The 13,660-nt window shown below is 40.7% G+C and overlaps 1 protein-coding gene across 17 annotated transcripts in view; it reads right to left on the bottom strand.

Moving 5' to 3' along the window:
* The window catches only part of Ptprk (protein tyrosine phosphatase receptor type K), a 514,155-nt gene that overhangs the window by 95,660 nt on the left and 404,835 nt on the right, over nt 1-13,660 (bottom strand). For all 17 annotated transcript variants that reach the window (XM_021221748.2, XM_021221750.1, XM_021221751.2 and 14 more), the window contains exons 11-12: nt 11,324-11,429; nt 1,642-1,915 (exon numbers count right to left, since the gene is read on the bottom strand). In XM_021221748.2, the coding sequence (XP_021077407.1) occupies nt 1,642-1,915; nt 11,324-11,429 (380 nt within the window). The remainder of the gene's footprint in view (nt 1-1,641; nt 1,916-11,323; nt 11,430-13,660) is intronic.

Raw genomic sequence — 13,660 nt, 5'->3', positions numbered from 1 at the left:
AGACAGACACAGACACAGACACAGAGAGAGAGAGAGAGAGAGAGAGAGAGGCATAGACAGACAGACAGACAGACAAACACAGAGACAGGCATAGACAGACAGAGACAGAGACAGAGACAGGCATAGACAGACAGAGACAGAGAGAGACAGAGACAGACACAGAGACAGACACAGACACAGAGAGAGAGAGAGGCATAGACAGACAGAGAGAGAGGTTAAGGAGACCACCAGGACTCTTTGTTCTCTACTTTCTGTGTGAAGACTGATATGACCGGATGGTCACTTCCTTCCTACTCTTTCTGCCCTGTCTCCTGTTCCATAGAAGTAACTCTCAACTGGTAATCCAAACAAACCCTTTGTCTCCTAAACTGCTTCTAGACAGGCATTTTGTCACAGCAGGTGGCATGGATGGTAAAGAATCAAGTTCTGTAGAGGGAAAGTGAGAAGAGTAGAGCATCCTTAACTATGGACAGCCTGTGCATGTAGACTATGTATTTAAAGGGTGTCTGGCACTTTTCTTTGCCGTAACTCTACACTGGCCACACTGGTAGGCAGAAAAATACAACTTGCATATAAAAGCAATACTCACATTCTTGTGGCCCTCGTAGATAAACACCCTGGTTGTCTTCCAATTAAACTATTCTAAGAGCTAATATGACTCATACAATTGGTTGTCACATACTTTACAGCATCTCCCAGGTGTCACCTGACAGACAGACTCAGTTCTACATAAGCAACCATTTCCCACATAGCTCCAAGTCCATCAAAATGCCAGTGTTCATCTGGATTTGAAATTGTTCAAGTTTCTCTTCTCAACATACTCTTTTTACCCTACTGCCTTATCTAAAATAGAAATAAATAAATAAAAACAAAATAAGTCCCAGGAAAGAAGTCTTTCAAAGGGAAACAGCACGAGAGGAAAAGGCTAGGTTGTTTCTCACATGTGCCCCGCTGAGCTCTCCTCTTCAATATTCATTTGGGATCAACCCCAGTGTTCAAAAACAACTGTGTCCAAAATGGGAAAAGGAGGGGCAGCCAGGGCCAGGGCCAGCCGACTTCAGTAATGGCTCAGTACCCAGCCTTAGCAGGCAGCCTTCTGTTCAGGTTCTGTCAGCTGGACCGCAGGCGTCCCATTACTTCGTAATCGGAGGATTGTTGCTTGTTATTTATTATTTGGCTTGTACCCCCTGAAAAGCTTATAAGGCCTTTATTAGCCCAGTGTGGAACGCGTATTCTGTTTATCCTGAAGTAAATTTAATCTTTTGAAGCAGCCACTACTGAGCAAGTGTCGCAGAACAATGCAGGGAATTTGCTGAGGGCGGAGTCCTGGCGGCAGCACACCCACCTTTTCAAATCACTTTGTTCACAGTTGCACTGTGGGCATTCCGGAAGAAAGAGCCAGTTGCAGCAGTTACTAGGAAACAGGAGTCCTGTGAAATGCTGCTGGCTTTCAGCTCAGTCCTTCAGTCAACTTGCAAGAGCTGGCAACAGAAGCACTACGCATCCATTTTCTTTCCTTTTGTTTTCTTTTTCAATTTCCCTTGACAAACGTCACTGAGTGTTTATAAAATATAACCACTGCTTTACTTAAGATCAAGGGGGGGGGGNGGGGGTGGGAATCAAATCTGAGAGGAATCTCACCTTCTCCACACTGCTCATCGCTTGGAAATAGATGTTGTATCCTTTGCGGGGGGCCAGGGGAGGGTTCCAAAATCCTTTATAGGTCCGGTTGTCACCCACAGTGAAGGGAGCAGGCTCGGGAAGATTCCCAGGGGGAAGTTCTGCAGCAAAGTAATAGGGTGCGCCCCCACTCAGGGCGTTCTGGTATGTAACCGGTACCTGGTAGCATTCCATGGCCCCTGCTTCACGCTTCGTTCGATGTGGGTGTAGCTGCTCCACCACAATTTGATAAGCACTTTGGGGGAAAGAAAGAAATGTTCGCACTTAGTATCTATCTAACATATTAAGATGTTTGGAGAAAGGAACAGGGGCTTCAGAGAGGGCAGGCTTCCCAAGGCATGTAACCAGCATCAAGCCCCTTGCCTATGAAATGGTGTCTCACGAGCTCTGCTGCCCTCAATGCTGAGCTTATCAAAGAACCAAGACAAGTAAGAAAAATCATCTTAAAGTGGTTCACATTTTTCAAAGGCCGAAAACTGGGCCTCTCTAATAAGGACCTGGCATTAACCAGAGTCATAGAATAGATTAAGTTCTTTGTCTTAGATTTTTTTTTTTTTAATAGAAAAAGTTAACATTTTCTCATGAACTTACAACAGGGAAGGCACAGCTCCAAGGCCCAACAGAATGATGGCCTCCAGGAGGCATTGGAAGCTGCTGTCTGCAGTTGTCACAGGCTTGGACACTCGAGGCTCTGACAGGCTTCTCCACCTCCTGACCTCGCCTGCATCTCTACTGCCTCACAGCTATGCAGATCCAAAGCACAAGTGACACGCGACAGGGCGGGCACAGATGGACACAAATCTGTCCCCACAACAGAAATAGACTGGCTCCTTCTTCGGGGCTTGTTAATAATAAAATGTTACAAATTGGAGAGACAGATGGCATTTGGCCTATTAAAACTCCAACCTGAATTGGGAATCTTTTTCTTAAATCCATTAGAACTTTTCCACAACAGCTTTTATGTTGTAAGGTAAATGAAACCCTACATATTTGAAAGAAAGGTTTCTGTGATCATTTATTTGTAAAGTTCTGTAATTCATATGTCAATAATATCCTTCTTTGTGGAAAATGTCTCAAGTGAAAAAAAATCTAGGTAAATATTATCTAAAAGCTTGCCATTACTACTAATATACTTTCCATACTTTGAATGTACAAACAATTAATATATTTTAGAATTGTTGAAATCTGAAGTAAATTCATTGTGGCTTTTAAATTCAGTGTGAATAAGTTGTGGGTGGGGTCTCTATGTAAAATCTTGAGACCTGAGGCAAATTTACTTCATCTAGGCCAGTGGTTTGTGACTCTCACAAGGGTCCTATATCAGACACCCTAAATGTCAGATATTTTTATTATGATTAATAACAGTAGGCAATGTACAGTTATGAAGAAGCAATGGAAATACTTCATGTTTGGGGGGGGCGTGGTTACCACAACACGACAACTGAATTGAAGGGCCAGCACTAGGAAGGCTTCGAACCACTGTTCTAAAATGTGATCTAGGCTTTCTTGAGAGGGGTGACAGCCAGTGTTCAATAGGTCTGTAGTAGGGTACAAGATGCAAGACTGCTTTTTTAAAGGAATTTCAAGAGAGACCAAGAGAGAAAATCAAGTTCGCATCTAGGAGATGGAAAGAAATTCAGGGTTTAAAGCAAAATTCAAATTTAAATATAAGCCATTATACTTACAAGCAAGAGACCCCACAGCCTCAAACAAAAAGATTATATTTAATTTAGAGTTTTACTTTCCTCTTTATACTGAAGTTTCTGTTTGTTTTCCCGTACAAGTACTGCTAACATGTCGAAAGGCTGACGCCTATTTCTTTCTCTTTCGAAAAAGGACATAGATGGTATCAATGGCAGAGCCTGAGGCTTGAGCTGGTCACCAAGGCCGACATCTACCTGCTGTTTCAGACTGTAGACACTACCTCTGCCAAGTCGGGTCACCACGCTTGCAGCAAAGCTGCTGACAAGATGCCTGACCTCCGCCTCATCCAGGGGACAGACATTTGTCCACTGTAGGGCAGTGTAGGAGCTAGCAAGCAGACAGACCCTGTGGGCCCAAAGAAGGAAAGAGCTTAGTTGCCATATGCCATGCTAGGTAGTCCTTGTTTTATTTTGAATTAATTATCCATAATTTTATGTTATACACTTCTATGCCCTGTGTATGCAGCTACACACAAATAGATGTATTACACTCTCCAGAAAAATTTAAGCTTATGCACCTACTCCAACAAACAGTAATGGCGATTATCTATCTTAGCTAAAACATGTAAACTAATCTCCAAAAAAAAAAACCAAAAAACAAAAAAACCCAAGTTCTTAATTATCTCATACATCTCAAAAAAATCTAGTGTGTGCTAACTCTCAATTCATTCCATTATTTTGACATATTTAACATTCCACTTTCATGGTTTTTCCATTTCAATTAAATTCAGGAGCTATGCAACCCAGCCTGGGGCTCTCCAGACTTACGTGGAGCAAAGCAAACTATTACTGGGGGAGAGAAGGGAAGAAAGGCAAGCTCATTCTGCAAGCTCATTCTGCACTTCAGAACCTTGAGCCTGGGTCCATCTAAGATAAAAATCAACATGCCAGACCAAGCTAAAGATTTCACATATTTCATTAAAAGAGAAAGTTTACAGTAGGGGTGACTCTATGAGGTGTATAAAATATGTAAATTTCCCACATTAACATGGGCTTTCATTTTAATGAATTTTTTATTTACTAATAAAGATTACCTACGAAGTAAAGCACACCATTGTTACTACTACTAAAAACCCGAGGCAGAGAGATTGGAGGTCCTATGAAATTTTACACCTGCCTTACATTCTTCCTTCTTGTGTTATGACCAAGTGTCCGGGACCCCGTCCACAGTTCACACGTGAAATCTTTTCAACCATAGGATGTGCTATTTGGAGATGGAGGTCCGTGGGAAGCAATCAGGCTTAGATGAACAGTTTCAGCAAGGGCTGCGTTGACCATCTTGGGTCTCCTAGCCTTTGGAGCAATGAAAACTAAATGTGTGTTTTTGAGGCCCCTCAGATTTTGTAATGAAAGCATAAGGCAGATAATATACATGCTTTTTCTTCAGAAAGCTTGCCTCCAAGAGTATTGTCTAGATTACTATTTGTGCAATGACTGAAATAAGGTGGGGAACATTTATCTCCCTTTCACACACACTCTGACTTATCAAGAGAAGCATCTTCACTTCATTAAACTTATTTCTGGGCCTGGGTATTTTTCAGTCTCAGCAATGCTTATTCCATAAGCTGACACAGGAACTATTTAATTTTATATTCAAGTGTGGTTTCAAATGGGATAATGGACATTAAGCTAGGCATTTGTAAGATGAGCAAATCGCTTTTGTTTTTTTGTTTTTGTTTTTGTTTTTGTTTTTTTTCTGGTGATGTCATTATTTAGAATATGCCCAAATATATTCATTTTTTGGTCTCAGATAAAAAGATCTCTAATCCTTCAAAAGTTCTCAACACGTTTGAGTAATGAAGATTTGCTTACTAGGAATTTGCTTCTGCTCATTGCTTCACTGACTTTACTCAACAACAAAGCAAAGGGCAGTTCCGCATAAGCACAGAGGATTCTGAAGTGAAAAAATACCCCTCCTTCTCAACTTACTGCTGGCTTTTCTGTTTTTGAAATTTCCAGGCTTCTTCTTTGTTGAAATGCTTTGTAATCCTCAAAAGTAGGTAGCCCTCATGTATGTAGTACAATACATGATAATAGGTAGTAATACATAAATATGTTTACTATATCTTTTACTTATTATTTAATATATGCAAGCATATATTATATAATATAATAAGCATATAATATTTCTTTCATATGAAACCAAAATACTGCCATCTTTAAGACTCCTCCACTTTGAACCTGTGCCGCTCACTGGGTTTGTGTCTAAAAGAAAGCAACTCATAAGTGCATTTCTCTGTCACTGTAACTCAGCTTCACACACCTTCTCCCTCCTTACAGTTAAACAAACCTCAAGTTGATTTCATGATTTCTCTTCTATGACATCACTGGAAATACCTTTCTGGAATAATAATAATAATAATAATAATAATAAATGTTGGGTTTATGCCTGTCTGTGGTTTTCCTGACAACAAATTAGAACACTCCAAGGTGTCTTTCCAGGCAACAGCCCTGGCTGAAGTCTGTATCGCACTTTACTGTCATTAACGGAGCCTAACCCTTGGTCAGTTCCCTGAGGCTAAGACCCCTGTGTGTCTTTTTCTCCCTTTCTTAAGCACACCATGAAAGCCTGAGGCTTACCTGTATTGGATTGACTATAACGCAGTGTCTGCATGCAGTGAAAAGTGCTATTGAAGCAAGGAAACACTGCGATGAGAAGTAGCATAGATGCTCAGTCAGAACTCTAAGCAACTGCCGAGAAAGGAGGGTTTCTCTCACTGCTCAGTTTGAGAGAGTGTGGCTCAAACACATATCCCAGTTTTTAAAACTAAAAATGCCACCCCTGGGGCATCAAGTCTCTACAGGATTAGGCATGTCTTCTAGCACGGAGGCCAGACAAGGCAGTCCTCTGCTTCATGTGTGCTGGGCCTCAGCCAAGTCCAGGTGTGCTCTTTGGTTGACGGCTCAGTCTCTGGGGGCTCCCAAGGGTCCAGGTTAGTTGATACTTTGGGTCTTCCTATGGGGCTGCCATCTCCTTCAGTTCCTTCAGTCCTTCCCCTAACTCTTCCAGAGGGGTCCTTGGTTCAGTCCAAGGCTTGGCTGTATCTGCGTCTGTCTCAGTCAGCTGCTGGTAGAGCCTCCAGAGAACAGCTATGCAACCCACCTACAAAAGTTTTGACCCCAAATTGTTCCTGTCTCCACAAAATATAGGAACGAAAATGGAGCAAAGACAGAATGAAAGGCCAACCAGTGACACGCCAAACTTGGTGTCCATCTCATGGGTGAGCACCCATCCCTGATACTGTTATTGATACTATATTGTGCATGTTTTTGTTTCTTAAGGTTTTTAAATTATCAAATAGAATTTAACAAGAGTTAAGTTTAAAACATTAGAGGAGATTGGGACTCTAATAATTCAAAATATTCCATAGTCTTTTAATGGGTTTATTCATTTCTCACTCTTTCCCATTCATTTTTATTGAAAGCTTAAAATATTACTGATTAACTTAAAACTCAATATATGTGTTAGAATCTTCCTTTAAAACCCAGAAATAATTTGTGTTTAAAAATTAAAAGTGAAATTGACTTCCACAATAAAATTTAATTAAACACAGCTAACAGTAAGTTTTAGTTCCGTGGCACAGGACACTGGACAACTTCCCTTTCATTTCAAGGAGCAGAAGTGAATTCTGCTGTTGCTCAGAGAGTATATGACTTACATTGTGACGCGGTCCCTGAGAAGATGCTTCTAAATATGGAGCTAGAATCTAAGTCTGTCCTGAGATCTAACAACAACAATGAAGTTACCAAGATAACCTGTGAGTGTGGCTAGAGGTCTGCGCTGCATAAAGCAGCGGGGCAAGCAAAAAAGCCAAGTAAGCGTCAGTACGTACATCATTTCGTGTTTTCAGAATCTGTCCTTAAAGCTGCAGGAGACAGACACTTGCCTCTAAAGTTTCAGTGTCATGTGAGGGCAGATTTCCAAGGTTCTTCCCCATTGAGACGTGGCTTGTTCTATCCTATTGCCGGCGTTATTCACTCCTAATATACAAAAGCCCGTTCTCCTACGTTTTTCCTTCTCTCTACAGCAGAGTTACCAGGCTACCAAATCACCAAACTCAGAATCCCGGCATTAGCTTACACGAGCCCTGACTCCTCGTAATCTTTCCTCATCTTTCCGCATGCCATTTTGTCTCAGTGTTGCCCTTCATCCTACAAATCAGACTCTATCCTTTAGACTGGGATGAATATTATCCTGAATCCCTGTCTTCAATCTCTTCTGCTCTCACTATTTTCCGATATGCACTATTCATTTGAAGCTGCAAGGACCCCTATGATGAACATGCCATACACATTCAAGGGTTTCCTCATCCTCTTTACAGAGTTAATATAAAGTTAATGTACTTCTGTCCTGATCGATTCCCACCGAGTATAGTCTTCTAGGTCTAAGTCATACTTACTTTGAGGTGGAGGGAATGGCTGGGGAAGTCATAATTATACCACATTCTCTTTAAATCTTGTCATTCATTCATGGATACCATTCATGATGCCGTGGCCTCATTGTCAGAACCCCCAGGATTAGCCTCAGAAAATCTGGGACTAAAGCAGTACCCCAAATCACTTCTTTGTAATCTCTTTGAACACCCACAGTCTTTTCGCAAAGTAAACCTTGGCAGCCTTTTCTTCCCCTCCTTAAAATGTTAGGTCGAACCCTGAATTTTCTCTCTGCTGGCATTGTATTATCAGGGAGTCTCTCATAGTCCACATTGGATGACTATTTCAGATATTCAGATTAACTCCTAGTATGCAAAGATTGCTATGGAATCTGTGAATTTGTGGGAACCATTGTTAATTTAAGTTTTAAAATAAGCGTATGCTATAGTAAATGTACAAGTGCTGAGTAAGGAAGATTTCTTAGTTACTGTAACAGAAAATTTGGAAGGAGAGCTTCACATTATGAAGATCAAGAACAAGAAAGTCCATTTGTTGTAGGTTTGGGACAAATGAACAGCGGAATTTAAGCCAACAAACACGAACAGTATTACAGAAAGGGAAGATAGACCCAATATTCAGGATTGATGACTGAGGACTAGAGGCAAGCTTTCAGGTTTAGCTAGAGGTTCTGAGATCTGATATGCTGCGAAGACACAAAGTAAAACAGCGGTAACGTTTACAGCAGAGGGGGTAACTAAGCCTCAAGAAATTAACGCAGAAAGTAAATACTTTAAAGGAAACTTGAAATGGCATGATGTGATCCAAGAAATGATTTCTAGAAGCAGACCATAGACTCAGTGCTAGGAAAACAGACTACCTCAGAATCGGACCCCAGTGTCTCCCATGCATGGTTGGAAGGAGGGAAGTTGTCAGTGGGAAAGAAGGTACTACTAGACTAAGGGATTCCAACGGCAGGGGAAGCCAAGTCCAAACCCAGCAAATGCCTAACTGCGGTGCTGTCTACTTAAGTGTATGTAGCCCTGCCTGTTGGCTCCACCTGCAGGTGCTCTGTGCAAATGCGGCTAAATAAGGATGGCCTTGGTTGGATTAACCTGTTGGAACTCTTCCCCGTCTTCCCTTTTAGGAACATTCACTTACTAACTTTGGCAAATAAGTTCATAATAACTTATTTCTTATTCTAATAGCCTATTATATAAAGTCGGTTTTCTGTTTGTGCATGCGTTTGTGAGTGTAGCATATATGCAAGTGTACACCCATATATGTGCATGTAGAGGCCAGAAGAGGATGCTGAGTTCCTTCCCTTATTACTCTCCACCTTATTTTTGGATAGGGTCCCTCACTGACCCTGAGGCATGCTATGTCAGCCATGCAGGCTGGCCAAAGAGCTCCTGGGATTGGCCTTTATCTGTACCCCAATTCTGGTACTATAGGCAAATATAGTATTACTTGGCTTTCACAGGGTTTATTGGCCAATTATTCAAACTTACATCCTCTTGTGTGCACAACAGTCTTACCTACTGAATGATGTCTCTAGTCCTTCAACTTGTTTTCTGAGGACTATTCATCTGTACTGTACAATTTGGAGTGCCTAGCCAGTGGGCTCAATTCCAGGAAAGGTCAAATGTATTGCTAACAAATACAATGAAGTACGTTTCCATGCCAGGGAAAGATAAATGACTATTAAGAATTATGTTTGTATAGTTGCTGGTTTAGACCATATGAATTCTTAGTAATTAGAAATCATGCATACGTACAGGCAAGCAGAAGAGAAGAAAGCCATTTAATCAAACCCATAGAAAATACACAGAATTCCTGAGCACTGTCAGTTAGCTCAGGATCTACATGATGGAATGGCCCCTGATACCCTAAAAACCCTGGGAAGAGACACTGTGTTGTGTTATGGTCAGTGTATCTTTGGTTTATAATATTAAGCTGGGTGACAGGCACTTAATAAATGGTCAAAATTTGCAGAAAAATTTTGATTATGTGAACGAAGGGTTATATAACTTATACAGCACAGTCATACAATAATAATGATAATGATAATAATACCTGAAGAAAAAGTTGAATTCACTTAACATTTTTAGAGAGTTCAAATAGTTTTGAGATTTTATTTATTTATTTTTGTTTTGCTGACTTTCTTTTTTGAATGTGTGTCTGTGCAGCACATGTATGCAGTACCCCTGGATGCCAGGGAGAACATCAGATTTCCTGTGACAGGAGTTTTAGATATTTGTGAGTTAACATGTGGGTGCTAGGGGTTGGACCAATTTCCTCTAAAAAGCTGTCAGTGCTCTTTCCACTGAGCCATCTCTCCAGACCAAGGAAAACTTTAAAAGAGAAATACAGCTACCTGGAATCCACTTAAACATCAGGAGCTGATTAAATGCCTATGATCTAAGATTTGTCCCTACTAGGGACATGTGAATGGCCATGAATACATGTTAATAGAGGACACCAAGTCCAGCTGAAGGAGACATTTTCTGCTTCTCTTCATGCCAGCAATCAAAATAATTCAGAGATCAATTCATGATCAGCACTATATACTGACTTTGGATGTTCAAGTAGCTGGTGTTCCAGAGGTATCTGTGTTACAGGCACACTAGCGACCTCTCTTGTTCTGTAATGTGGTGGTGCACTGAATTTTAGATAGATGGGGATTGCAAGTTTTCTTTGTGACTCATGTTCATCAACATATTTTTATTCACGAAAAAATACTGTACAACTCTGATGACAAAAGACATCAGTTTCTTTATGTCAAGGATATTGGTTTTACATACAGAATAGAGACTGATCTGATTTTGAAAGAATTTATAAATAGCACAAAACTCAATCCTGCTGTCAGATGTGTCTTACCTTTATACCTATATGGTTTTCTTATCAATATTGATTAACAAAATGCCCACATAGCTATTGGTTTCAATCAGAATTTTGAAGATTCATCTGTAGTTGTTCAAAATATAAAAAGCTGAAATAACTTTATTAATCTCTAAAAGTGACATGGACAAGTATATTTTTTTTGACATGGATCAGATTTTTTTTTGGAAGGAATAGCAGTAGTAGGTAATAGGAGAGATTTTAATATTAAAAGATAAAGGAACCAGTAAGTTGAACTTTAATATTTATTATGAAATTTCTGATAATTTAAGGACTGAAAGGCCACGGGGGCTCAATCTGCTTTTATTCTTCTGCATTTCTTTCAAAATCGTCACGTGATTTTGGTCTCTCACATGAAATTACTCATGAGAGATACACAGAGTTGGACAAGAGTGACTTCCTCAGGCTATTTGACAAACACCTTCAAGGTAAAGATCCCAATAGAGGAAGTGAAATGAAACAGGATACAGACAGCAATAGTCTTAGATGGGACAGAAACGCCCTTGGGAGTCCCCTCATAATTACAGGTCTATTTGTAATCTTTGTTCAAATGAATAAACAGAAACAAAACAAACAAACAAACAAACAATGCTCTTCGGTGCTAAGCAACCATAGGACGACACTTCTCGCACGGGCTGCTTTTCCTTGCAACCCTTCCCACCCCTTACCTGATAGGAGCCCCTTTGGCTTGTGCAGGCCTCAATAGTACTGTGATGGTGGTGGCAGTTTCATTCAGAGAGGCATCAACTCCTTCATAGTCAGGTAAGCTTGGCGCTGAGAAGAGATCAACGAGGCGAAGCGAAAGTTCAATCGACTCACAGTGACATATTAGAGCTTGCTATGAATAAATGATTTCCCTTAAGGGGAAATCAATTTAATTCCTAATTAACTGCAGTGAACCTTATTTTATGGCACGACACCGAACCTTAACCCTAGCAGAAGAAGCTGGAAAGGGGACGTTGTTGGATTTTAAAAAGCTGTCTGGGGACTTGCACTCACATTCACAAAACTTTGGGTAGATACATTGATTTCAGCTTCTCAAGGTCTTTAACCCAGCAAGGAAGGGGTGGAACTGGAGGAGGAGACTCAGCCCTAGCTGGGGAGTTACACATGAAGGCCTGGGTTGTACACGGCTGCAGGGAGCTATGGGCAACTTGGTGGTTATAGCCATTCATTTTAAATAAGCCCAAGAAAGGTCCAACCTCATCCTTGGACCAGTTTCATATGACCACAAGGGAAACATAATTGTTAGCTCTGGTGAACTAGAAAGAAAATTATAGTTTTCACTTGCCAAGAGCTAGTACATTTATTCACAAATAGTTGAACACACACATTTTCAAAATATTGGATAGTGTTTAATTGTGATCTGAGAATTTGCTAACCTTGAGTGGGAAAGAATTTCAGTTACTTTGCACCATGTAGAAGGATGTTTAAGGGAATGAGACCTATTAAAACATGTAGATTATCAGTTATGCTTGAAAAGTCAAGTGATACTTTTGAAAAATCATCCATTCATTGAATGCTTGCTAAAAGCAAACATATACAACATTGTATGCATTATGATATAGACACGAAGACGTAACACAGATTCTGACATGGAATCAAAATTAAAAGATAAAATTTTGTGAAGCCAAGTAGTATGAATAGACAACATACACTCAGTAAACTCAAATAATCAAAAGATACACGCAGTTAACTTGGCAAGAGCAGTACACTTTTATACAAGTTAATAATTATTTGTTTGCATGAGTGTTTTGCCCGAATGAATGTTTGTGCACCACATGCATGCTTTTGCCTGTAGAAGTCAGGAGACTGTATCAGATCTGCAGAAAATAGAGTTACAAATGGTGATGGGATACCGTCTGGGTTCAGGGAATCCACTGGAAGGCTAGCTAATGATGTTAACCACTGAGCCAGAACTCGAGCTTCTTCCTAAATTAATACTATAAATGCAGAGGGAAAAAACAAATACTAGACTAAAGGGATAGAGAGCTATGCATTATCTTAAAAATTTCAACAACCTCATAGTACTTCAAATCATAGTAACAGGAATTGTATTTTTCTTTTGTTTGTTTATTAGTTTTATTGGATATTTTCTTTATTTACATTTCAAGTGTTATTACCTTTCCTGGTTTCCCCTCCGAAAACACCCTATCCCCTTCCTCCGTCCCCTGCTCACCAATCCACCCACACCTGTTTCCTGTCCCTGGCAATTCTCTATCCATACCTGCTTCCTGTCCCTGGCAATTCCCTATACTGGGGCATAGAGCCTTCACAGGACCAAGGGCCTCTCCTCCCATTGATGACTGACAAGGTCATCCTCTGCTACATGTGCAGCTGGAGCCATGAGTCCCACCATGTGTACTCTTTGGTTGGTGGTTTAGACCCTGGGAGCTCTTGGGCTACTGGTTGGTTCATATTGTTGTTCCTCCTATGGGGCTGCAGACCCCTTCAGCTCCTTAGGTCCTTTCTCTAGTTCCTCCATTGGGAACACTGTGCATAGTCCAATGGCTGACTGAAAGCATCCACCTCTGTATTTGTCAGGCACTGGCAGAGCCTCTCAGGAGACAACTATATCAGTCTCCTGTCCTCCAGCACTTGTTGGTATCCATTATAGTGTCTGGGTTGTGTGACTGTATATGGGATGGATCTCCAGGTGGGGCAGTCTCTGAATGGCCTTTGCTTCAATCTCAGCTCCACACTTTGTCTCTGTAACTCCTCCCAGAGGTATTTTGTTCCCCCTTCTAAGGAGGACCTAAATATCCACACTTTGGTCTTCCTTCTTCTTGACCTTCATGTCGTCTGGGAATTGGGTCTTGGGTATTCTGAGCTTCTGGACTAATATCCACTTATCAGTGAGTGAATACCATGTATGTTCTTTTTGATTGGGTTCTCTCACTCAGGATGATATTTTCTAGTTCCATCCATTTGCTTAACAATTTCATAAATTCATTTTTTAATAGCTGAGTAGTACTCCATTGTGTAAATGGACCACATTTTCTGTA

Source organism: Mus pahari, chromosome 21, assembly GCF_900095145.1.
Source record: "Mus pahari chromosome 21, PAHARI_EIJ_v1.1, whole genome shotgun sequence".
In the NCBI taxonomy this organism is placed as follows: Eukaryota; Metazoa; Chordata; class Mammalia; order Rodentia; family Muridae; genus Mus; species Mus pahari.
The sequence above is the reverse complement of the archived record's forward strand: the minus strand, read 5'-3'. Positions and strand labels throughout refer to the sequence as shown.